Raw genomic sequence first — 27,043 nt, 5'->3', positions numbered from 1 at the left:
TCATATAAATACACATTTGATTTGCAGAAATAAATAGTTCTAAATTCAGCAAAAATTTTCTTAGGAATCAGATTTCACAAAGCTACTATGTGAAATAATCTTTGATCCTTTCTGTAAAGCTTATTTCTGAAATAGAAACTGTCTTTCTGAAACAAAGCAAGCAAATGTGCTCAGGATCTAATTATTTTTTTCCTGTGAAATAAGTATTTTTTGTTGTATATCAGTGTGTTTTCTATGCATAATTTTTGAACTTTATAGAATCTGAAAGTGTTATCATGGAATGGTTTGGATTGGAAGGGGCATTAAAGATCATCTTGTTCCAACCCTGCTGCTTTGGACAGAGACATCTTCCACTAGAGCAGGTTGCTCAGAGCCCCATCCAGCCTGGCCTTGAACACTTCCAGCTTCTCTGGACAACCTGTGCCAGTGCCTCACCACCCTGACAGTAAAGAACTTCTTACTGATACCTTACTTAAACCTGTTCTTTTTCAATTTAAAGCTGTTAGCTGTCACTTGTCAAAAGTCCCTCTACAGCTTTCTTTTAGAGCCCCTTTCAGTTCTGGAAGTTGCTCTAATGTTTCGCTGGAGCTTTCTCTTTTGCTGAACAACTCCAACTCCCATCCTGTCTTCACTGGAGAGATGTTCCAGCCCTCTGACCATCTTCATGGTGCCCTCTGGACTCATTCCAGCAGGTCCACGTCCTTCTCACATTGGGGATCCCAGATCTGTTGAAATGAGCTTATGAGCTACAGATAGTGTCCCCATTGTTTATGAATTAATATTGAACTTACTAGCATGCCAAATGCAAGCATTTCAGATGTGATACTGTATCACCATTGTTGTGTGTTTCATGTTTCCAAAGGTGAACACTTTTCTCACTTTCTGGCAACACAGATTAATCTGACTTTGCAGCTTTGTTTTTGAGATACCCTGAATCCTGACACGATTCAGCAACAGAATCAAGCTCTTACACAGGCATATTTAGGATACTTATCTTCAGGGATGCAAGTTATTATTCAGGTAGTAATTCCTTATCATAATTCTAACTCAATTAGACTTGACACTTGAAATAGAGTGTGGCTGTTCATACTGGACTTGAAAAATGCAATAAAGAGAAGAAAGATAAATGTACACTGCATATAGATGGGGAAAAATCCAACCAACCAAAAAAACTGCCATTTATTATTCTTTTACTGAGAAACAATGAAAAATAGTGTGGTGTATTTTCATTGGTTCTGGACCACACTTTTAAAGTCAGTCTTACATGTCATCTCCCATTTCTCATACTTTAATTCGCATTGCAGAGCAGTCTTAAAATGCAGACAATTAATTTATTTTGGACAAGAGGTCCAAGACTCTGCTATGGAAACCTGAGGTGTAGCACATAAGGAATAAGGTATTTTACAGTATTTTCTCCATTAGTAAAAAACTTCTGTTTTGTGTGATGCGAAAACAGCTTCTTGATGACTGTCTAACCAGATATTCTTGCATGATAAATCAAGACAGCAAGATTCATAAGCCTCCAGAATGCTTTGGAATGCATAAATTATAGAAGTTATTAGTATGTTTTGCATACAGTGATTGCATAGTTATTTTAAAATACACTTTCAGTGTAGTTGAAGTTAAGCAGGCAATCAGTCAAGTTTAAGAGATGCTGAAGTTATTCTGTGTTTGCTTGCATTAATGAAAATCACCAGCTTTGCTATTTTTAGAAAAAGATGCAAAGCTCCAGTTTCAATTTTTTTCAATGCTGACCCATGCAGGAAGATTATTTCTGTACATACGGGCTCCATTCTTCACTATATGTGGAGGTGGAGTGGAGTACCCAGTAACAGCATCCTAGAGTCTAACAAACTCACCTCCCACATGTGACTTTCATCCTTTACTAATGAATGTATTATGTCCTTTTAAAAGACTTCTTTGATCCTTTTAATTTATTTTACTTTATCTAAATATGATACATTAATATGAATCCTATGATAAATTCTCATGTATTTATTCTATCGGCTGTCTTCCGTAATAATTCTGGGGTGGTAAAGATGATGAAATTACCCTAATCTTTACCCCTCATCTTAATAAGAACTTTCATGTCTAAATATTTCGTGGACATTCAGATATGAATCTTTAGAGCTCCATACAAATTTTAAAATACAAAATTTTATGTAGAGATTTAAAATCTTTTGAAAAGGAAGTAAAACACTGAACAGCATTCTCTTGTAGAGTAAGAATTTTATGCTTTAAAGTATTTTATTTGTAAATTCCCTGTGATGCATATGAAAATCAGATTCAACAGCAAAAATGCTATTGCTGTTTGCAGAATGAAAGTTAAATAATTTTGACTACTAAATAAACATTTTGAGTTTATGTGTTCGTGCTTCTTTAAAAGTACTAAAATACTTTAATGTTTAAGAAGTTTCTTAATTTATGATTTAACGAGATACTCTTTTGGAAATATTTGGATTCAAATGCAAGTACTTGTGTACTAATGTGTGCAAACATTGACAGTCAGAGGGGAAGAGTTTAGGATTTGCTTATTTGTTCAAGGAAGGAGAGATACCATTGATTTGATACTGACAAAATGGTAGGGGTGTGTGACTTTCTAAAGAACTTTTGAGTCTTGGTTTGATTCACAAATTGATTTAAATTGCTAAAGATGTAAGAAAGAAATTTTGGTGGTGAAGGTGAATATCAGATATCAGTCAAGAAGTTTTTCCTACTGTTCTATTTGTTGTTGTAATTAGCAGCAGATAATACAAGTATAAAATCCTAATGATTTTTGTCAATTTTGATTATTAGAGCTGAACTTTTTCAAGAAATTATTTAGACTCTGGGTAAAAACATAAATACCTTGTGTTAGCTTTAAATTTAATTTTCAATATTCAGTAACTCATATGAAAAGGTAAGAAAACTGATGTTATTTGTATTTTATTATAAACAGCATACATTGGCTGGAATGAAGCAGTGCCTCTGATTTTGTAAAGCCCATGTGTTGTCTTCCTGCCCTTAAAATTATAGAACCAATTCTTTACAGAATGATGGTTTTATATCTGTAAAAATAGAGCACCTCTCTGAATTCCCTTTAAATTACTCATCTTTTCATTGTGTTAAATATATGAATTAAATCTGAGTGATTGACCAAGTTCATGTGGTCAACAGTATAATCTACATTAGCTATAAGATTGAGAAAAGTGTTCTTGAAGTTACCCAATCCTGTCATGTAATATACTCATGCCAACTTGGTGATTTCTTAGCCTCCCTTTCCCTCTGTGACCTTTTGGGGAACACAATGAAGATTATCTGGAATCACATTGAGTAATTTAAAGATTATAATTTTTGGAAATCTGACTTGATTATTTTTTCCTAATTAATTTTTTTATAATGGTGTTGCAGTATTTCTGCAGAAATAATTATACGTTGTGGCATCTTTAGTTGCCTTTGTAGGGATAATTCACTGTTTTATCATAAAAAGATCCCCATCATTATTTACTGGATTGGTGTTGCCTCTGTCTACTTTAATTTATAACGTAGTCCCAGACTTCTGTTGTCAGAAGAAGACTTTGCTTCCACATGTTTTTTATTTTAATCCATGGTCTTCTCACCTCTGTCATAATTGCTTAATATTTATATACTATCCCATAGTGTGAAATGCTGTGACAATGTGATGGTTTTGTGAATTATTTCAGCACTCTTCTATTCAAAATGTTCTTATTTTACTGTAGGTACAATTTGGAACAAAGATGATACGTTTGAAAGTGAAGGTGCAGAACAAAACTGTTCTAGAGAAGAATATGTAGTACCTGCCAGTCAAGTTCATTAAATTATGTTGTTATAGCAACTGGTTAGCCTCTTCCATACTTAAAATATCTTGTGTCAAATAATTAGTGCTGCTTAATTGTATTTTATTGCAAAAAAAGGCAAGTAATTAAAGAGGTTCTTGCAATGGCTGTGGGGCCAGAAAGGTTCAGAAACTACTTGTAATTGGAATATGTTTTGTGAATATAAATGAATAGATCTAGTAATCTATCTCTTCATTCCCCAGGATCCAAAAAAAGTATCCAGCATATTTTCTGTTTCTTGCTTGGAAATATTAATGGATAAAAATTACCTCTTGTCCTCAATCATTTTTTTTTCCTTTGTTGTCATCCTCTTAGGAAATCTGTAACGTGTGATGTATTTAGCCCTGTCCACATAGACAAATGGCCCAAAATAGTGCATTTTGGATTTCTCAGGGCATTTCTCTGTATTCTGGCTGTCAATCATGTTTTGCAGCAGGTTCTTTTCCTCCAAGGTTGGTCTTCTGCATGAAAACTTTCTGAGCATCTGATCAAAGACAGCAGCCATCATAATCCACAAGTATAGAGCTTTGTGGGAGAGGAGAGATTTCCAACAACATAATATTTGAGATTACAAATCAGCAAGCACCCAAATCAGTCAGCCAAATGAGTTCAAACCATCTCAGTTATTTTTCTTTGCTTGGTTTGTTTTAATTCAAAGTATAATGGAAAAATATATATTTATTTTAGGAGCCCCACCAGTACTCTGTGATAGACTTAATATATTCCATCAGGAAATTTAATTGCTAACATCAGAAGCATTTTTGAATTTTAATTCTTTATTATTCACTTTTCCTAAAAGTGTATGAACATAAGACACATATTGATAATTCCTCACATGGATGCAAGACACACCCAAGCCCTGTCAGCCAGGTGGAAGCAGCTGCTAGAACTTATCTGCAGCATCAGGTCCATGCTAATAACGCAAATGGTGTAAGGAAAGCAGTTAGAAAGAGGATATCATGCTCCTCAAAAAAAAAAAAAAAAAACCAAAAACAACTCAGCTGCTGCTGAAGGGCAACTTTGTTCCAATATTCCCACTCTTTTGCATAAAGAACAGATTAAATTTATAACAAATCATTCCAGGAGTGTTAAGCCCAGGTAGTTAAACTTAATTCTGGTCTTAAAAAATGCTCTTAACTGTGGGCAAATGAAAGAAGACTTTGTCTCAGTGAATACTGTTCAAATGGCAACATACAGATTTTTTTTATTTCTTTGTTTATCAAGTTTTGAATTTTTCATGTCTGTCAAAATATCTCTGGACCACTGGAGGATACAGAACGTTCTTGTTTATCTACATCTATATAAGTAGAATCACCAGTCACTCCAAATATGCCTGTTGGAAACAACTGGAATATCGCTTTTTATCTTCTCTTTTCCCTTAGGTCAGAGTTGGGATTAAAAGCACAAGAGACAGAATTTGATGTTTGGACTCAGTTGTTTATTAATTGTGAACTATAGTAGAGTGAGCACTACAGCACTTCCGGCTAACAAGCTAAAAATGCCCCGCCCACCCAGCCAGTGTCACATATCCCCTCCCCCAGCCATGTGACTGTCCTGGGAGTCATGTGACCCTGCCCACTGACCACGTGACTGTCCTGGGGTCATGTGGCCCTGCCCATAAGCCACATGACTGCTATGGGGTCATGTGGCTCCTCCTACTGACCATGTGACTGCTATGGGTCATGTGGCTCCTCCCACTGACCATGTGACTGCTATGGGTCATGTGGCTCCTCCCGCTGACCACGTGACTGTCCCTGGGGTCACATGGCCCCACCCCAGCCACGTGATTGACCTGATGTCATGTGGCCCCGCCCCAAATCCTGCCCACATGTCCCTGGACACGAATGGGAGCCTTTTTCCCTGCAAAAATCCTCACCCCTCTAATTAGCTCCCACAGGGAGTTATTCCCAGCTGGCATCTTTGCCATATGGTTTTGAAATAGCTCTTTGCAATGAAAAATAGAACTTTACTTCTCCCCTCAGGCCTACCTGAGCGTAGAAAGGTTCTTGTTTTTGGGTATGAACCTTTCAGAATCTTGTCAGACATAATTCGACAGAAACAATTTTTTTTAATTAAAGTAATCAAATGCTTTTCCTGAGTCTTTGAAAGAAACAATTTCACTGATGAAATCAGAAAAAAAAAAAAACGAAAATGAAAACTTCTTTCCCCAACAGTTGTGCTATTTTTTTAAAAAAAGGATGTTTTTTCATTCCATATTATATTCATCTCTCAGCCACTATGTTTTCAGTAATTGATTCTTTGCAGTATTTTTCACCCTTTAATCTGTTTTTTGACTTTATGGATTTACCTTTCTTACATGCATAATGTAATAATTTTAATCATTATGTTAATATTTAACTTGCTTTGCATTACAGTTTGTAATTGTTTAAAGGACATTCTTCTTTTATTGATTACACATCTGTACTGGTGATTGCTCCATGTGTTGGATGACTTGTATAGGTACTGCAAAGTGATAGTGTTTTCAAAGTGTTATTGCGATTTAATGTGTTTGCATATGGAACAGAAGTGCCAGACTGTTTACCTTTAGCAGTGTATTCGGATAATTTGTCAACACTTACTGTCTGAATTTGCTCAAATCATTGCAAAAGGCAAACTTCTGTCATTCAAGCACAGCAAAAGAATTTATTTTCTAACTTTCCCAGATGTTAACAAAATTTAGATGTACACAGATCCCAATATGCTGAGTGTAATGCCCTTTTTGTTCTTCCTTTAAACCAAAAATTTCTTCAGCTAACCAAAGATCTTTTGAGAGGATTAATGCTAGAAGTGCTGTTTAATTAAAGATTTTTAAAAATTATATACATACCTGTTAAAACTAAATAGTATTGCATTTTGAAATTTCTGGTTAATTTTAGAGGGGGCAAAAATGTGGTGGCTATCATTATGTCCCTTGATTTGCAATCCAAGTGGTACTGTTTAATTTAAGTAACAGGTCTTTTGGAAATAATTTTAAATAGGTTCATGATATTTCTTTTTGTTTTAAAATTTAGTCTTAATCATAGCAAATTTTATCAAAAGGCAGATATGTGTATTCAGAAAAACTAAATATATAAGAATATACAAATATTTTTTGGAGTTATGGCAAAGATCGGAAGACATTCTGTTGTTTTTTCATTATAAAAAGTGCTAGGCTTTTCTTTAAAACTGAACATTGCCACATGAATATGCATCAGTTTAACTAAATATCAAGAGATTTAAAATTCATGTTCTCAAATATTTACTTAACTGCCCTGATGAAGATTGTTCCTTAAAAGGGCATAAACTCCACTCTCATTGGTTAAAAGATAGTTTATGACTTCATAGCCTGTCTTCAATTCAAGTCATGCCAAAAATTGAGGAATTATATGATATCTAGATTATTTTAAGGCATGTTAAAATATATTAATCCTCTGAAATTTGCATTTTTTGTGAGAGATTAATACTGATTTGCATGAATTTATCATTATTCTCTCTTTTCAAAAAACAAAGTCTCAAAGTCTTACATTAGTTCTGTTGATGTACAAGGTCAGTTGAAAGGAGAAAGATCCCTCTACCAAGTATGAAAAATTAACTCAAAAGTCAGCAGCAGTGTTCTTTGTTCTTCACTTAACTTGGCCCCAATAGATGGAAGAGTCTATAGTTCCTATCTTCATGGGACACTGGAGGTTTGGAAAATTTACTGCTCTGCCATAAATATTCCTTTAGCATAGTTAACTTCTCTAGTTACAATCCTCCCTGCCAAGGATGAAATTTATGATTTCTTTCATATGAAACTATCTGCTGTATTGGGCTTGATAACTTAAATTTATTACTGTGCTTCCATAACAACTACATGCCAAAAAACTGTCCCTGAGCTGTGTTTCTTTTATTTTATAGAAGGTGTTTGGTGTTCAGGTCCTCCTTTTGCCAATACCTTTGATGGTGTTTCCTTAAGCAGCCAAACCACTCATTCATGATAGTAGTGGAAATTGTAGGCCTGATGTGATTGTCAGCTAAGGAACCTGAACATTCTTCTGAGGCTACTTGGAAGTGCAGATACTTTTCTTTGTCTTTTTCTCAGCATCTTGTGAAGCAAATGGAACCCAAATAGTGGTCAGCTTTTTCAGGGTGCAGTTGGTTTATTTCATTGTCTGAAGTTCTGGTTCCTTGCAGACAGCTCTGCTTCTGTCTCATCTAAACGATTTCTCCTGGTTTTGGACAGGCAACAGAGGCAGCATTTCATTCCTAAAGCAGTTGCTGAGCTGGGTCAGTTTTACATCTCCAGAGTCCTGCAGTCTGCAAATTTTGTGTTTTGCCTGACTCAAGTCACTTGGGAGCAGATCTTCCTCCTCAGTTGTGTCCTTGTCCCATCCTTGGTGCCCTCTGCTGCTTGCATCCAATCCATGTTCCATTCATTTCTCCTTTGCTGACAAGTGTGTCCTTTCCCCTGCATGGGGCTCAACCCCATCTTAGCAGCCCTCTGGAAACAGAGCATGAGCACCTGCCTGGCACAGGCCCCAGGTGAGAAAGGCCTGAGATGGAGGCTTGGAGGAAGAACTGCACTGCTCCTTTCCTGACACAGGGTGAGGAAAAGATGTTCCTGCTGGCTTCTGTGTTTCTTGCATTGGCTGGATGACATTGCTATTGACCTTGTGTTGTGTTGGGATGGTTTGTATTCAGGAATGGTTGTAGACAAATAAAAGAAGCAACTGGAAGAGCTAGCAGTGGTATTTAAATGCATTAAGATCATCTGACCTTTTAGAAGATAATGGAAAATAAATGTGATTTTTTAGTATGTTTTTTTCTAAATGAAGGCGGTATAGAAGAATTACGAATAGCAAAGTAGAGGAGTTTGCACTCAAAATTCACTTTCATACTGGAGTGGATCAAACTTCATCTCCTATACACTGAATTAAGATTAACTGAATTTTGATTTTAAGATTAACTGATCAGGCTCCAAATCCAGTATAACAGTTTTCATTGTTAGTCTGTGTAGCACTGTGTGAATAGAGCTGATTTGTATACTTTGAGCAAGAAGAAAGTCTGTGAGGTTTTTATGATGTGACTAAAAGAAAACCCAACAAACCCCATTTGACACACAACAGAAGTAGCATCATTTTAGTTTTTGTTATTTACAGCTGAAGCTGAGTAGCAGATATATTAGTGGATCTGAACTTTGTTCAGCCTCACATCCAAAGATAAATAGCTTCACTTTTTCAGACGCAGTGCTTATTATGTCAGTTCTTAGAAGAATACAGCACAGTATTTTACTTGAAGTAATGAATCTGAAAATGCTTCAAACTCAATTGAGTGTTACTTAAACATTTCAGGAAATGGAACCTTAAACTAACAGTTTTATCTTCAGAGATTTTATTTTTAGGGTGAACCTGCTGGTTCTTGAAACAAGCCTATAGGGATAAACAAACATTAGTTTTCATCATGCTGCGAAGTATTTTTAAATAGAGACACTCTGTCTTGTCTCAGATTCTGAGACAGAAACTAAGGCAGATTATTGGGTGAGCTGGAGCAGAATGTAAGGTTTTATGTATGGTCTAGGAAGCACTAATACTTGTACTGTTTCTTGATGATACATTGCCTTATGGGAATCTATTAGAACCTGTGTTTCTTCTATGAAGGATGGGCATTAAGCTTTTGTAATGTCAGTGCAGTGGTATGACCCCAACTGAGGAAAGAATCTCATGCTGGCTTCTCAACAGCGCATATTTTCAGTTTTTCTTTAGAAACAGTCATTCTGCTGAACAGCAATGTGCTACTGAAGGCATACAAAACAAACCTTCTGCCTTAATCTAGTTACATCCTCATTGTCTAAGAAATAGTTTTTTACTTAAAAACCAAGGTCTTGTTTTCTTTAAGGAGATTTTCATATGTTCCTCTCATATTCATCATTTTGAGTTAAAATCTTAAATATATATATATAAATGTTCACACCTTTCTGCCTTGTGTGTGATTAATTCTATTAATAGGTCAATATCTAACTAACTTTGTGGGGTCTTTTTTGATAAAGAACCACCATTTTGGTTATATTGAAACATATAGCATGCACTGTACTGTTCTCAGCTGTACTTGATATTCCCATGGATAATTTGTCAGTGTACCAATGTGTAAACTCTCAGGTCGGTCTCTCTGTAAAACCTCTGTGAAGTTAAATGATAATAAGGGGCACTATTAACATGTAAAGCTCTACATAGAAATTTGTAATGTTTATGTTTTCTTCTGTAGCCACAGTAAAGCACCAGAAGGTTTTGATGCTCATTCTTTCTTGAGACAGGGATGCTTCTGAAAAGCTTGACATTGTCTACTGTGTCTCCCGAGATCTGTAAATTAGGAATAATTTTCTGTCTCTCTGCAGTTGTGTCTAGCAAAGTATTACTGTTTCCAAATTACTTTGGGAATACTGAACAAGTGCTCTTTTGAAGAGCCCAGAGTAATGGTAGAAATGTCACTGAGATTCTGCTTGTTTTCATTGGGCTGGTGCATCATGGCAGAAGGTACAAGGTCAGTGGGTTTGTGTGAGGTTGGTGTGGAAGTGCTGAAAAGTGTCATCAAGTCAGTAATAAAGTATTGTGAGGAAATCAGTGAGAATGATTTTATAAAACTTACTGAAATCAATACACCCAGAAAAACTACTATGTTGGAAACTTGTTACTATTAAAATAGTAAAAATATTGCCTTTTAAAAATGACAGAGCAAGGTTCAGGCACCAACAGAGAGCTTACTAGAGAAAGATGATGCTTCCATATAGATTTTTCATTTCTAGGCTGCTACTTGGATATTTTAACAGCTAACTGATTGATTTCTCTCTTCAAGCTGTGTGTTTATAAGTTATTTTACATGAAATAATCTAAAGACCTTAACAAAATTATTTTTTAATAATATACCCTGTAGACAGGCTTATAGTGTGCTCTCCACTCTTCTCAGATGCATAAATCTTCAGAGTAAAAATTATTTCAGTGTTAGTGCATACATTTGATTTTCTAGAACATACATAGGTAGCTAACTTTTTCCTGGATAACCTATTTGCTTTTGAAAGATCTTGTGGAATTTGTGTTATTAAAATCTGAATTCTTTAATGTGTGAGCAAGGGATAGAGTGCTATACAACGTTACCACCTTTTAACGTTGGAAGCTTATAAATTGTAAATATGGTGTTATTGAGTGGAGAGAGGAGATGAGATGAGTAAAAACATGCTTAATTGATCCTGATGGAACCAGTGTGGTGAAAGCTTAATTGTTCAGTCTGTTGTTGATCTTTTTTACTGCACTGTGTAATGCTGTATATATATACATATACACACACACATAAATAACATTATGCTGTTAATGACTCTGCTAGGTTTTTCATAAATTTATGCATGCTTTCAAAACTATTTTCAAGGCTAATATCTAAAGATTGTTAAAATGCAGGGCATCTCTGCCTTTTGCAAGCTGCAATTTTAGGGACTGAGTGAACAAGAACTCAAAATCTGTATAAAATCTTTTTTTTTTCTCAAACTTGGTTATTTTTGTATTTTTATTTCTTACCATTGAAGGCATCTTTTATCAAAACTGTTTCATGACTATATCATTCCGTAGCTTATAGGATATTCAGAATTTTAGAAATTATCTTCTAAGAAGCAGAGAAGGCACAGAAATTCCCAGTTTTAAAACTTTTTTAAAATAAGTCTCCAGATTGTATTGTTTCTTGACATTTTGTCTCACCTAAAAGGAAGTAATTTAAGAAAAACCTTAAATGGTAAGTGTCAAGGTAGCTAAAATTAAACATTAAATAAAAGGGGATTTGACTTACAGGTTGTATATACAATCCCTCTGAAAAATCTTGTTTTGAAGATGGGTATCCGCCCATTTACAGAGTGTCCTGATGTACCCAGAGCACTGGGGAAATGGGCTGGTAGATTTTTGAAAGATATGTACTGAGAGTGTTCTTAGGAGTACTCTTGTGAAAAATATTTTGGAGCTATTTCTGTCTATTTGTTTTGCAGCAGAAATCAGAACTCTTGACCTTTAGAATACAGCCTTTTGTGTGACTTCTCTTACTTTTATTAAGAGATACAGCTTCCTATAAAGGGGGAGGATGGGCCCTACCCAGCTGAGTCCAAAACGTGTTGCCATGCATAGGCACTATTGAGAGTTATAGAGGTACAATTCCTGGTAGGTTCACATTTTAATAACTAAACCTATTGTAACTGAAAAGAAAATGTGTGGTATAGATTTTCAAGCTGAGTAGTATTTTTATTCTTTGACTGAATCTCTCAAATTTGGTATAGTGGTAGATAAACTCAATTTTCTGTAGCAGGAGATAATGATCATTCTGATTAGAGACCTGTTGCTTCTAATCAGAGTTTTGTTCATGTGAGAACTGGGGAGAAAATAGAAAGTGTTAGAAAAGAGCATTAAAATGCAGTATATGCTCAGTAGTGGTTTCCTTTTCACTAATGTTTTTTGGTTGAGGAGTGATTCAGGGCTAGTAAAGCAAAACACCTGAAGATTAAAAAGTTTTACTTCATAAATAAATCCTAGTCTAAGAATTAAATATGAAGGTATCGCCTTTCCTAGAATGTAAATTTTTGTTGCAAAAGATATACTATAGACTGGTTTCTTTATATTCTCAGTGAAAAAAGCATTATCCATGAAGATAAATACCTTCTTCAGGGGAACTAAAAATTGTGGGTTTTACCTTAACATATTCCAGGGCCATGCCATTTTTCATGTTTTGGAAGAAAAGCATCTTAGAAAAGGAACACCAGGCATAAATCCTGAGAATCTTTCATCTGGTTCCTTTATTTATTCGTTGAATGAGCAGTGAAGTGCAATAGTGTGTAGGTGTAGCCACATTAGGGTTGTTCACAGATGCACATCTTCAGCAGGACTGGCTTTGCAACTCCTCTGTAATATGTATGTTTTGGCTTCTCATTTACTTTGCAGAATGTTTTAACCCAGAGTGTTTGTAACCAGGAGTATCTCTCACAAATAATAGTTCTTGACTGAATCCCAGGAAGTGCCCATTCTCACAAAGGCATGGCAATTTAAGTGAGCCAGAATGGCACTTGTCTATGTTATAGCATGTATTTGCAAGGTAGATGTACAGGGGACATCTGCCTTTTGTTACAGTTCCTGATGATCCATGCAGATCTATCATTTCTGTATGTTGCATTGGTGCTTCAGTAGAGGCTGGCATCAATAATCCAGATATTTCATCCATGCTGACCTTGTTTCAGGCTAGCACCACAGAAACAGCATGACTAGCTCTGCAAATGGTCACAAACTTCCTAGGAAATATGCAGTGCAAGACTGTGAAGCTGAGTTTTTAGCGTTTGTCATTCTCCTAACTGCTGAGGCAGCTTGGTAAAAGAAGAAAGGTAATAAGTTAGGAGCTGATGGATGAGGAATTAGTCCGGATAGCAGTATAAAAGCAGAAGTGAACTGGCACAGAGGCAGTAGAAAGAGGGATAAATTAGAGAGGATGAAAAAATAGCAATAAATATGAGTTGAAAGGTGTAGAGTGAAGTGAGGGGTGGAAAAAAGGAAAGTTGGCTGTGGTGAGCTTTTTGCCCCTTTCTTTTCCTCTTTGAGAACCTGAAAATTTATCTAGAATTTTGCTGTCTCAGACACATTGACATCGCTTGTCTTGTTTGGTGTGATGGCAAATTTTGCTTTTCTATTTATTTATGTATTTATTTAAACAAGTGCATGTCAGATATTTGTTGAGTCAAGTACTTCCCCAGCTAGGACATAATATAAGAGTGCCTGGTAAGCATTAGTTTGAGTCAAGAGTGTTGTCATAGAGCTGCTGCAGTTTTACACAGGAAGCTTTTCACTTAAGTTGCACATGGTAGCATACTACAGAGATAACAGGATAATATACCATATCTTGGAGTTCTTGCCTTCTTTCTTTTACTGAAAGAAAAGAAATAAAGTAAAGGGAAAATAACTGCAACAAGGGAATGAGTTATTCCCAAGTTGGGGCAACAGAAAACCCACGTGAAACAGATGTGGTTTGGTGATGCACCTCTTCCTGACTCTTCACAGCAATTTTGTGTCTGGTTGAAAAACATAAAGCCTGATTTTCGTTAGCATTGAGTATGGAGTTGCAACTGAAGTAAACGAGAGCTTATTGTTTTGAACTATGTGGTTGAAATGTTTGTTGTCCTTAATAGAGAAACATAAACCCAACTTCATATGTTTCAAGTAGGGTCCCTAAGATTAATGGATAGCAGTGACAATTTGGGGGCTAATACTTCTTTTTTCCCCAACTCAGACTTGTGGCTAGTCTGATCACTGTAGATGTGATTTCAAGATGAACTTGTCCATTTTTGTTGTTACATACTGTGGGGATAAACGCCTAGAGACAGTAGAAAGGGAAATAAATTCTCTGTGCATGGTCAGGATGAGTGCTTATTAAAAGTGGTGTATACCTTAGTGGTTTTAAAATAATAATATACCTTTTGTAGAATAGGGTATAATAATTGGTTCCACTTGCATTTCTAATTTTAAAACTTGTTCATAAATGTTTTGAGCACTCTTTAATTATGTTAGGAATTGTAGCAAGAGAAGTTAAGATGTTCAGGAACAAAGCTGTGTGCCATGATGTCTTGGCTGGTAATTCTTGTTTTCTGGTCTGGAACATCTTGGTACCATATTCTATATGAGTGTAGTGTCCTGTCATTACTGAAGTTGTCATTCTGGAATGGGACAGTTTGTTAAAATCTGTTTTTCAATTGTAAATATAAAAAACTAAGTCTCTTTGCATATGTTTCTAGTGTGGCAACTTAAAATTTTGTTTGTCTTAAAAAGGGATGGGCAAGTTCCAAGGTCTAACCCTATTTGAAAAGGTCCATTATTCCAGGCCATGTGTGTATGAGGGAGAGTGAAAGAGCTCTTCATGTTTCCATGTGCTCACATGTTCCTGTGTGTTTGCTTATGTAGATAAATCCATGCCTAGTATGGGTTCATTTGACATAAGTACAAAAGAAAATATTTTCTAAACCCGCTAGCAATAGGAAACAATTTACCAATATACGAATAAGCAAGCCACAGCTAAAGAGAGAAGATGATCCTGGCAATGCTGAATGTTTTAATTGCATTTAGAAAAAACCCAAATGACAGAACAAATCTTTTTCAAGCTGAGCAATGCAAAATTTTTCTCTGTTTCTTGATGTATAATAGTGAGGTGGAATTGCACTGATGCAGGCTGATGAAAATTTCTTAATAAGAAATAAGATGATTTGAAGGAAATGTTTCCATCCAAATCCTGTCATAAGCAGAAAAATTATTGCAAGAATAAGACCAATTGTGTGAGATGGCTTTGATAGATTTTTCAAAAAATGATGGCCTAAGATGCAGGTTAAAAAATGCATAAGAGATAGGGGAATGAGACTTCTCATTTTTGTGTGACACCTCTGTGGCATCTGTCACTGGCAGTAGCTTGCCATCTTCTGGCCCTCTGACATGTGGCAGCCAGCAGCTTTGTTTCTGTTTTGCAGTCAGAAAAGCAAATACTGTCTCTGCACTGAAGGGATACTATGAACTATAAATTTACAGCATACCAGCCCTTCTACCCCTGTTCCCCTTGCAGGGTTTGGGGTACAAGTAGTAGTACTCTATCCTCACTTTGTGTCAGGGGAGATAGATCATTCCATGTTCAAAATGTCCATGCGAGAAAATAATGCCAAGAAGCCAGCGATGGGGAAAATGTGAACTTTGTTGACAATTTCAGTTTTAGAAGATTAGCTAAGCCCCTTTTCTAGAAGAACTTTCCTGATGACATAAACCTTATAGTGGAGGACACAGCTGTGTACAGCCAAGGGATGACTTCAGTTCCTGTGCTTTGGCATACAAGTTTCAGGCTGCAGAAATATTAAAACAGTGCCCTCGTGTGTCCTTGCAGATTTGTCAATCAATGAACATTAATTAATTCACAGAGTCACACACAGTCACAGAATAAAAAAGGGGCCACTGGAGGCCATCTGGTCCAAGTTCTCTCCTCAAGCAGGGTTCTCCAGATCACATTACTGAGGATTGTGCCCTGACACCTTTTGGATATTTCCACAGCCTCTCTGGGCAATCTGTTCTAGTGTTTGGTCACCCACTTGTAAAGTGCTTCATCATATTCAGATGGAGGTTTCTGTGCATCAGTTTCTGCCCATTGCCTCTTGTTCTCCGCTTGGCACCACCTCCTGACACTCTCCCTTCAGATATTTATATGTAACACTTTAGAAAAAAAAAAATAGCCTAAAAATATGAACATGAAATTGTAAAGTGGTTTAGGAAATTAGTTGTCTACAAGAAGATATTTTTGATACCATGTTCAACATCTAAACATGGTAAAACTGCTCTTTCAGAAATTTCTGCAATGTAATTTCATAACTGCTTCTTAGAAAAGTTAATTCCATATCTATGTTTTTAATTTGTAGGTACATCGAAACCTTGAAGGAACACAAGCCAAAAATTGTCTGGGATGAACAAATTGCTGAACACTACTTTGAATACAAAAAGTGAGTTACATTTATTAACTTACCATTCTGCAAATATTTTTGGCCATGGACCAGTGACTGTAGTATGCAACTGAATTCAGCAAATGGAAATTCTGCTGATTGTGATCTGTGTGTCAACACTGAACTGCAGCATGAAAGAATGTTTTGGGTGAGGAGAAAATCAGAGAAGGATTCTTGAAATTACATAAACTACAACAATCTTTAGAGGCGAAGTCTGATGACTCATATCTTTAGAAATTATCCATCAAAGTTATCTATTAAGTGTCAGTTAATCAGAGGCTCTGAGAGGAGTACTTTGAGCTGTCGGGTGATTACCAATAACTCAGCCAAAAGTAGTTCTGAGAAAAATCTATGGTACAAGAGCCTGGTTTCACAAGTCCTTCTTCTAAAATTGTTTAAGTGACAAACTTCCACTAGATGGAATGGACTGTAGAGAAACATAATAGAAATAAAACTAAGTGACTTTCAGATAAAGTTTTTGAAAGAACCAAGAGCATTAGGGTAATAATATTCTTTGTCCTCCCTTGTTCATCATGAAATGACAAAAGGATTCCTGATCTAGGAAGAATCAGTTTAAAACACATTTAAATAAATAAACCCAGTAACATCTTATTAATCCTCTGATAATTTGCTGGTTTTATGCAAATACACCAAAATATGCGAAATGGTACAAACAAATCCTATTTCTGCAAAGCTGTGTCTTTTATATTACTCAATGCATTGTTAATGTGAAGACACATAACTGAAAAGGAAGAGTAAAACACATTTTAGAAGCTTTTAATAAAAACAGTCAAAACTTTATTTCCAAAACAGTCTAAAATATTTTTAAATATTAAAAGAACTCAACCAAAAAACAAAAACCGAAACGAAACCTACAAATCACCTACCTTTGTATTTTTAATGTAATTTTCAAGGTACTTCTCAGCCTGTAATTTTCTTCTGACTTTTACTTATCAGAAAAAAAAAAAATCTGTTGTTCAGCAGTGCTTAAATTTCTGTGTTTGTATGAAAGGACTGGGATCTGTATACCCTCATTTTACATTATTTAGTATCCTGTTGCAAAATTACTTTGTACCAAGGTTTTTGTGTTAACTAAAAAGGAATTCATCAGCAGCTCTGTTTTACTGATCTTTAATGCCGAGTCCTGTTGGAGACACAATGTATAACTCAAAAGTGTAACTCTAAGGACTCTGAATGGCATGCTTCTGGGATTCATGTCTGAATCACGTTTCTTCCATGGCAAAATGATCTTGTGACAAAGGGATAGCTTCAGTAGTACTTCTTTTTTCTTTGAAGTCAACCTTTGGAGGGTCTTGTATGGGGCTTTCTGGAGGAATTTTTGATGCATAAAGCCCACTCTGTCTGAAAATCACTCTAAACTTCAGTTGTGCTGTGCTTGGCAGTTCCGTGTGGTTCAGCTGGCTGCAGGGGAGAGTTATTTAGGGAACTCTTTTTCAGTTACCACTTTATTTTACAAAGGTTCAATTCTGTTGGATGGGGATGGGAGCCAGGCCTGAAATATGAATGCTTCCCTGGTGAAACCTCTCACCTGGAAATCTTGCATGGCTGAGAAATGAAATCATGAATCTTTAAGCAAAGCACAGCTAATGATTTCATGTAGCAGGCAGAGACTGTCTGTTACAAATAGTTGCAGAAATCTGGCTTGTCCCAGTGCACAGGCAAGTATTCATTTATGAGTTGTGAGATTTTAGGAGCAATTCTTTCTTGGTCTGTCCATTCACTCTACTTTTCCTCCTGGCCTAAGTGGTAAAGTGGTGCTGTGAGACCCCTTGTAACTCATCCTTCTCATTACTAGTGGTTTAAAATGCAACCTTGGCATTTGTGCCCCATATAACTTGCCCTGTCTGTATATTTTATACTGCTGGCAGTTAATTTAGCCTGAAAGATTCAATTCAGGGAATTGGAGTAAATATTTCACAGTTTGCATCAGAAAACCAAATGTCTTCATCTTTTTCAGATGCACATTTAGCAGGCACAACTGTGTGTTACAATCTGCCAGTTTTGTCATCCAGCTGCAACAAAATATCTCAATGTTTACTATGATGTGGTATCAAACCATCTCTGCTGTGAGATCTCAGATCCTCTGTTTTCACTGTCAGCCTTTTCACAGCATCACAGAATCTCAGAATGGTTAAGGTTGGAAGGGACCAACCTGGTTTTGAATTCTAATGTTATTTAAAATCCTGTTATCTGTCAAAGCTACTGTGACTATTTGGTTTTCTTGTTTTGCAGAAATAAGGGAGGAAAGCATGCAGTCTTCTACCCGACACTGAAGGTAGGTGCCACTTTCTCAGCTCAGAGGGCTGTAAGAGGACAGAGATGTTTACTTGACCTGTTTAATTATTGAGACATTTCAGAAAACATTGAACTCAACTAAATGTTGAATTTAGGCTTTTGAAAGAAGTTTGCCCTCATGTACATGTTATGTAAATTGTTATGATTCAGAGCTTCAGCTGCCTGTGCAAGAAGGTTGGGTTTTTTCTCTCATGCATAATGGGATTTTGGGATCTCTGAAGATAAAGCATGTCTAGAGATAAGACACACCAGGACAAACCAGTGCTGTGAGAGATGTGTTCAAGTGCACATCTCCTATATTATCAGACATGTTGTTAGCAGATTTTCAGACAAGATACCAAAGAAATTTTCCTTCTCATCATGATGGCTGGAAGCTTGAAGAACTTTTGCCTTCCTTTGTAACAGGGTCCTGATTCTTCCTGTCAGCCTGCATCACCCTGTTTTCTTCAGTTCTGTTTCTGTGGAACATTCTTCAGTGTTTTGAAACCCTGTACACAGTAGTCTGCTGTAGAGCAGAATACAGGATAAAATAGTTAATTATGGCCTTAGTTCCTAGGAAGATATCTTCAGATTTTCTCAAATTAAACTGAAGTCATGTTAAACCTCTGCTGGCTTTTAGTATTGGAGAGGAATTGCTTCTGTAGTGAAACTACATCATATTTACAGAAACCAGAGACTTCTTTTTTTTATGGTTAAGCTAGTATGAAATTATCTAAGGCTCTGTTTTCCTGAACAGGATTGGTATCTTAAGCACTACGAATAAAAGGATAATTCCCCTCATTAATCTAATACATGTGGAAGTACTATCACACAGAGCATATTAACTACCACATCTATGTTCTTGATAGTGCTGTGTGTCTGAGAGTGTTAGGAAGTTACATTGTGAATGTATCAGAGAAAAGATAGATTGTGCTGTTATGCTGTATTTTCTTCAGCCTCGTGGAAGGATTTCACCCTGCCATTGTCAGTACTAACCAGGTTAACACTCATTTCTGTAAATTTCTTTCATTATTTCTTCTCTAACAGATCACCACTCAACTGTGGTGATTGTCGAATGCATGGAAATGGGTTTTCTTTCCATTTTCAGTATGCTAGGAATTAAATATTTTGAGATTTTTTTTGCTGGTCAAGATGGTTGGAAAACACTGAATATTATTACCTCATGAAAAATGTGGGGTTTTTTTTCATTTTTAATCACTGACGGGTTGCTCAAAATTAGTTTGTTCATGACTAGTTAAAAGCAGTCATGAATGCCATTGGATCTGTTAATGATGCTGTGATACTTTATTCTGCTTCCCATGGAAATTATTTTTAAACACATCCCTAGTATGAGTAATTTAAACATCGCAGTGCTGCAGTTAAAAGTAATAAACTCTGGGAGAAAAAGATGGAAAAATAATTCATTTTATTTGAACTTAACAAAAGGGCAGAATGTGAATTGTGGCATTGCTTCTCTTATTAACCAATGGCTAAATAAATTTTTCTAAATCAATGGTTGGATCTCAAATACAGATACTTTTAATTATTATCTCCAAGAATATCTTTAAAATAGAATTTTTGTAATGTAAATTGTGACTCTGTCCTGGGAAAAGGCAAGGGTAGGCAAGAGATCTTGATGGTATTTGACAAATCGTTCTGATCGTCTTTAGTGATAAAGTTTTATTTTACCCCTGAGATGTTTCTAGGAAGAGTTAGAATTTCTGTACATTGTGAAATTATAGCCTAAATTAGAATAGTCCTTTGCATAGTTCATAAATCTGATTTATTTCTGTGGCATTTTGTCAATTTAGCTGGTAATCTTTTATTAGGTCATTGAATTAACTGGTACGATTAACTGTCTTTGACTGAATGATTGCTTGCTAACCAGAGAGTATTTGAAATGCAGACGAGGTTTTTCAGTAGCTGGTTCAAGGGTAGATGTTTTTAAAAGTCTGATAATGGCATGAAGAGATGGCAGTATGGAGTATCTGATATGTCTGACTGAGACATGATTGCTTTATGTGTCTTTCTCTTAGTCCATCCAGTTGCGCTTGGACCTTGCAAAAGAATTGGGCACTGGAATATCCATCTGGGAACTGGGACAGGGCCTGGACTATTTTTATGACCTGCTTTAAAATGAGAGATGATCTGAGAAAGACTTTATTTGCTTCGCTGAGGCTCCACCTTCAATTAACCTGGTTATCCTGGAGAGGTGATTTTTAAAACATTTTTTGTAATTTATAACATATCTGTATCAAACTGCATTTTTTTCCCAATAAAGAATCTTTATTGATTTGCCACATAGGCATGATTGTTGGTATCTGATAAAATTCAGAGTTAAAAAACCACATAAATTTTTCTTAAAGCACCTGAAATTCCTTCACTGAAAACAGACCAACACAGCTAGATGGAGACACAGTTGAAAATATTTTCTGAAATGTTTTCTACAAGAAGTAAAATGGGAATGTTGATGCCATCTGATCAGAGTTTAAGACGGAGACCAAAGTAATTTATTTATAATAAATCCATTGTATTATACCCAGCAAATTTAAAATCTGCTGGACTCTCTGCATCTTGCTGTCTTCTGGTAAGGTAAGTGAACATAAAATGTTAGGAGGGGGGGACCATTAGAAGACTTTCCCTCAAGCTGGTAGAAAATCAAGCACTGACAAGCTAAGCTGTTGGCTCTGTTTATTTTGTCATGTTAGTAAATTCCTTAAGTAGTTCAAAGTCCCAGTAATTTCAATTTATGACCTGTTTCTAATTCAGCTCTGTTACAAGAGACGCTCTGTGATTTCTCTATTCTGCTTAGCCTGCTTGGTATCTCAGTTATAGTATGTAGCCTTAGAGCATGATGCATTAGTGGCTAGTTTGTGGGAACTGTAACATTCAGCAACAAAGGCTCTAATGGATTCCATGGGCATGATGAATTCCATGTCCCCAGCAGCTCTGACACCCTCTTGACTTTAGGCAGGCGCTGTGAATATCATCAGCACCTTTGTGCATGAAGCTGTCATTCTTCAGCTGCACACATTGGTGCTTTTGTCTCCATAATATGGATTTTTTAGGAACCCAACAGCTGTAAAACCCATCAGTTTTAAAACAAAGCCAAGAAATTGTGTTCCTGCCTCTTGGTTTATAATATTTGTGTTTGTAGAAATCCACAGGCTGCAAGGCAATTTCTTCTAAGGAACTAAGAGGTGCTGGGAATTTGATGAGGGTGTCATTGGTCACCAGCAGAGACTCAGGCAAAGAGCTCAGTACTCCCACTGGTGTTCTTCTTGCCACTTACAGTTGTCACAAAGATGACTGCACTCCTCTGTTCACATCCACCCTTCCCAGTAATTAATCTCAGCGGGGAATTTATCTGCCCCTGCTGTTTTCAGCAGAATAAATCCCACTGTAATCCACCATTGATTAAAGAACTATTGATCTTCACCTTTCTGATTTAGTTCTGGCATCTCTCGACTTCTCACATTGCAAGTATCCAGCTGGGCTTACTAATCAGGTTTCTTTGGTCCACACCATTAGTAGTAAGATAATTTGCTACATGAATCCTTCTGTTCAATTAACTTGAACTTTCTAGTTTGTTCAAAAGCAATTTAAAGTCACTCTGGCAATGGTATCTAGAATAGCACAAGAATTAAATTCTATTACACTGGTTTTTCTGCTTTCAGTGGCACTACTGAACCAGAGTGTCTCAGAAAAAAATACTCAGAAATGGAAGGGGTTATGTTCTGAAATGGCATCCATTTTTATATTAGCTAGTAGATAGCTTGCCAAATTGGATGTGGGGAAGAAAATGATATTTCATTTTAGCTTGTTTCCTCTCTAGAAAAGATATACATAATTTATCACAATTTTCATTTTGCTTATGTTCTGTGATGATTTTTTGTGAACTTCATGATTACTGTTTGTTTCTGAGTACAGTTATGTGAGAAAGAAATGTCTTTTCCATCCTTTGAGGTAAAAGAAATACCTCAATGTTTCAAAAAGCTAAAACTAACTCTTGCTGTATCATAAAAAATAAATACCAGGTAAGAAGTACCAGATAGGATTTTGAGCCATCCATGGTATTGGTGCTTGAGGCCAAAAATGTTGCCTTTGTCTCTAAAAGGAAAATATGTTTGTTGCTTTAAAAATAATATTCTAAAAGAAACAAATTTGACATTATTCTTAATAATGAAATTCTCTATTTAAAAACAAGAGAAAAAAGAAAATAGGAAATGAGCATCAGAAGGGCTGTGAGTTCCAGAATGAATGCAGAAGAGCTTCTGATGGGCTGGTCCTGCATTTTCCTAATTTTTGAATATGTAGGAATGTCAAGTTGTCTTGTAATAGCAGAGAATTGACTAATCAGTGAGTCACCAGGAAAGCAGCTTTCTTTTGAAATTTGCACCTCAACCCATTTATGAAAAGACACAGGAGAGAGATGCTGGTATGAAAGGGGGTCCTGCAGAGCATCTCCTTTTATGACAAGTGGGAAAAACTGTGGGAGCAGAGGGTGGGAGGGAGTGCTGAAGTGGCAATTCATTATTTATTCCTAAATAAAAAAAAGCAAGTGTTCCTAAAATGAGGTACTTGGCAGAGCAAGGCCAAAGATACTGGACATAAAGGATCAAGGATATGACTGGTGAGAAATATTTAGTGTTTCTATTAAAACAACTTGCACCTAGTATAGCAAGCAGTGAAATGGAAGAGTGTTTATCTACACACAGTATATTATCTACACACAGTATATTAAGTTTTCCAAGATACATTAAGAAAAAGTTTGCTGTATACTGGCTGTGTTGCAGGAAAAAATTCTTTGTTGCAAGAAGTATCCTCTCTTACAAGAAAAATTTCCTTGTATATGATCTGAAGCACTATAAATGTAAAGGTATCTTTGATCTACCTGATGCCAAGTGGAGATTTTTTTCCAGCTGACCTTTGCTCTTGTATTTCTGGGTGATTTTCTTTTTTGGTTGAGACTTACACAGGGTTAAGATAAATACATTTTTCTGCACAATTTTGATTGCATTCACTAAGAAAAAGAAATAGCAGCTGATTCTGTTGCAGCTGCCCCTTCATACACAGCTGGTATTTTTATTGTCAGTTATCATCACACACATCGTTTTAACAGGTATTGAGCAGAGGTTGTATCTGTATACAACTAAATATCTTACTGAGACAGAAAAGAGGACTTATCTGGGTGCTTGTGGGACCACGTGGACCATTCTTCTGGGATAACAGCGTCCCATCTTATCTCCTGTGGTAAGTGCATCTTGAAAACTTGACCTGCCATAATGTCTTTGTAATGAGAAGCAGATTTAACAGAGAATTGTGGAAAATAAGTTGTTTCGTTTGTCTCATTGTGAGGTGCTACTTCTTCAAGAAAAATTGCTGTAGTATTTCATGTTATAGTTCCTTTTTCTCTCATATTGTTGGTGTGAAACTGCAGAACCAAGTGTAGCTTCCAGGTAAGAAAGTTGTGAGAGATAGAGAAGAGATAATGTGATAAGGCAGACCAAAAGATGACAATACTAAGAGAGGTTCTTTAACCACTTCTTAGTTATAAAGAATTGTTGATGGAGTTGTAACAATTTAGTGTTTATGGACTCAAGCAAAAATATGAAATGCTTTTTTTCAATTCTGCTGTGAGCTACCAGTGGTAATTATTTGTAAGAATGGGGGAAATGTTTTGTGCATGCAGTCTGTGGGAACTGCAAAGCTAATGGATGTTCACAGGAACTGTAATTACAGACTCTCCTGAATTTGGGACATATCTTTTGAAGTTTACTGTTTTGATTAATACATAGTACAGCTCTGTGACTTCTGTTAAACAAATGGCAGCACAAAGCAGATGGATTCTACCTTTGCAGCTTGAAGAGGTTGTATGCAGGTATTTCCTGAAAATAACATTCCTTCAGTGATCGCTTTTATATATAATAAGTGCAAATTAAGTAAGCCTGAATTGGTGTTTTGTAGTCTGCCAGGCACTCACTTTGATAGTCTGTGTTGGGGAAAAACATATCATCTTTTTGGAAAAAAACCCAGCATAATATGAAAAAATAACTGGAGTACAACTGGATTAATGCTACTTGTTCAAACAGTTGCAAAAATAATTAACATCACTTATCTTGTTAGTATGTGAAATTAAAAGCAAAATGTGTTTTAAAATAGATTGTATTGGAATGGGAACATTATAACAAAATGTTGTTTTGAAAAAAAATGCAGATGAATGGAATCTAAGACTCAAACTTTAATGTTTTATATTCCTACTTATATCAGTTACCTTTTCTGGATATATTTCAATATTTAATTGGTTACAGTATAACTGACAATTGTTTTAGTAAAAAATACTGTAGAAAAACATGTATGCTATTTTTCCTAGAAACAAATAAGGAAGTTTTTTTACAAACTCTTAATGAGATAAGCTTTTACTCTGATTTCCAGTATGTTAGAACTTACTCTCCATTTAACTGCTGAGACCCAAGCAGATGGGCACTTTTGAGCCGTCTTCATGTGGCACACAAATTATCATATTTTATTCCATCATTGTGTGAAGTTAAATAAGTTTCAGTTTAGCAATTGTCTAGTGTGGGAAGGCAGAATATAAACTAAAATCCTGCCCCTGTGTGTGAATTTGCAGCTGGTTGCCTAGGTGGGAGCAGACTTTAATCACAGGGCACTCATTCCCTTGCCTACCTGATTTTTTGAGAGCAGTAATGAAGATCATGTGGAAATGTTTAGTGTAAATAAGAAGCATATTGTTTTTCTAGAGACCTCATAACTTTCCTTATTTCATTTACCAGAAGCCACTAATCTCAGCAGACATACACATAGTGGCAGAAGGGTACAGACCCTCTCATGTCTAGATTGCACACCGTGGGGTTTTTGCATAAGGGACTTCCTGTAAGGCTTCCCAGATCGCTGCATTTTTCTGCAAATCCATGAGCAATTTCTCAGAGCTGGGCTACCTAATTTTCCAGCTTTGTCATCTTTTGCTGTTAACTTCCTGCTCTGTGAACGGCTGCAGCAGGGACTGGCTGTGTGATCTTCCTCACCTTCCTCAAAGCTTAGTGCAGATGGAGGATATTATGGGATTTCAACAGTTTCCTCCAGTATGTAAAGTGTACACATTATGGTTATCTCTGCTGCCCATCCTACTCCAATAGATAATACTGAATTTTGTTTTCCTTTATTTATGAGATTTAAAGCAGTTTTAAACAAAACCCCATACAAACATTGCTAATTTTCAGTAAACATTACTTTTCTGTTCTTCCTTAAAATCTCATTTAGGAATGGTATAGGTAGGACTTTCAATATATTCAGTTGTCAGTTTCAATATATTCAATAAGTCAGCTTTCTTCCAGTGCACTGGTGGAAAGCATATGCTCCATTATATGCTGTGTTTGCTTCCAGTTGTGGAGGATGGGACTGTGACCAAAAATAGCCAATAGGCAGAATTACTGCCCAGTGTAGGAAATTGTTTAGGATTGTGTATGTCCATTTTCACCCAATCTTTATGATTTTTGTCTCTCGTTTTTCAGGTAAACTCATGTGGGGCAGAGAAGTTGCTATAGATGCTTTGGCTATTATTATAGTTTTTGCAATCTTTTTGTTTTGCAATCTCCTTTGGGGGCTGAACAGAACAAATTCTGTGAGCAGACATGTTTGTATATCATGAGTAGATGAAGGCCCAGCAGTAGCGGAATCAGCATCCTTGTGCTGTGGAAGTTAGGGAAAAGGTGTTTGGGAGTGTTGTGTGTGACCACACTGAGAGAGAGGGGGAAAGAGTAATTTATGCCATTTGTAAAGCTGGCTCCCTAATCCCTATAGTTGTCAGAGTGATATTGTTGGAGGAAGGGTGGCAAGGCTCAGCTCTGCTCATGGCAGCTACTCTGGGCTGATTTCTCCCTTGTTTATAGGTGCTGTATCAGTTGCTGTGCTGGGAGCTTTTGTATAAAACAAGTGCTTGTGTTATTTTTTGCTGTTTCGTGTCTTAATGTGGAAAAAACCTTTGTGCTAGTAGTATTTTTCATTTTCCTCTCATTAAAACAACTGATCATCCTGGCTAAGTGAAAGCAAGTGTCTTTGTTTTGCACTAGAGCTGGAGCTTCTGAGGAACCAGGTGGAGGTGTTTGGCATAGTGCATGCAGACCACGTCTGCTAGCATCAGTAAATAGTCTCTTCATAAATGACAAGCAGTCTCCCTTTACAAATGTTATTGTATCACATCTTAAAACTGTATGTCCAACTTAAAATGAGTCTTTCAAGTCTGGGTGTATTGTGATGTAATTATCTGGAATTAACACTATAAACTGTTTTATTTAATGATGCTTTTAAAATCACAGCACTAAATTGTTCTTTGTGGTATGAGGCCTTTGCATCCCGCTTCTGCTTTTTAGCTCAGAGCTTTCTGTTAAAATGAAATGGCATT

General features: G+C 36.3%; 1 protein-coding gene across 1 annotated transcript in view; it reads left to right on the top strand.

Annotated features, from left to right (window-relative positions):
- The window catches only part of CHID1 (chitinase domain containing 1), a 105,531-nt gene extending 84,610 nt beyond the window's left edge, over positions 1–20,921 (top strand). Inside the window, exons 12-14 of the mRNA XM_033061614.2 lie at positions 16,246–16,326; positions 18,580–18,622; positions 20,658–20,921. Coding sequence (XP_032917505.1) covers positions 16,246–16,326; positions 18,580–18,622; positions 20,658–20,756 — 223 coding nt within the window. The 3' untranslated portion in view covers positions 20,757–20,921. The remainder of the gene's footprint in view (positions 1–16,245; positions 16,327–18,579; positions 18,623–20,657) is intronic.
- The last annotated feature ends 6,122 nt before the right edge of the window (positions 20,922–27,043 follow it).

This window comes from Catharus ustulatus, chromosome 6 (assembly GCF_009819885.2).
Source record: "Catharus ustulatus isolate bCatUst1 chromosome 6, bCatUst1.pri.v2, whole genome shotgun sequence".
NCBI lineage: Eukaryota > Metazoa > Chordata > Aves > Passeriformes > Turdidae > Catharus > Catharus ustulatus.
Note: the sequence above shows the minus strand (reverse complement) of the source record. Positions and strands in the feature narration are given on the sequence as shown.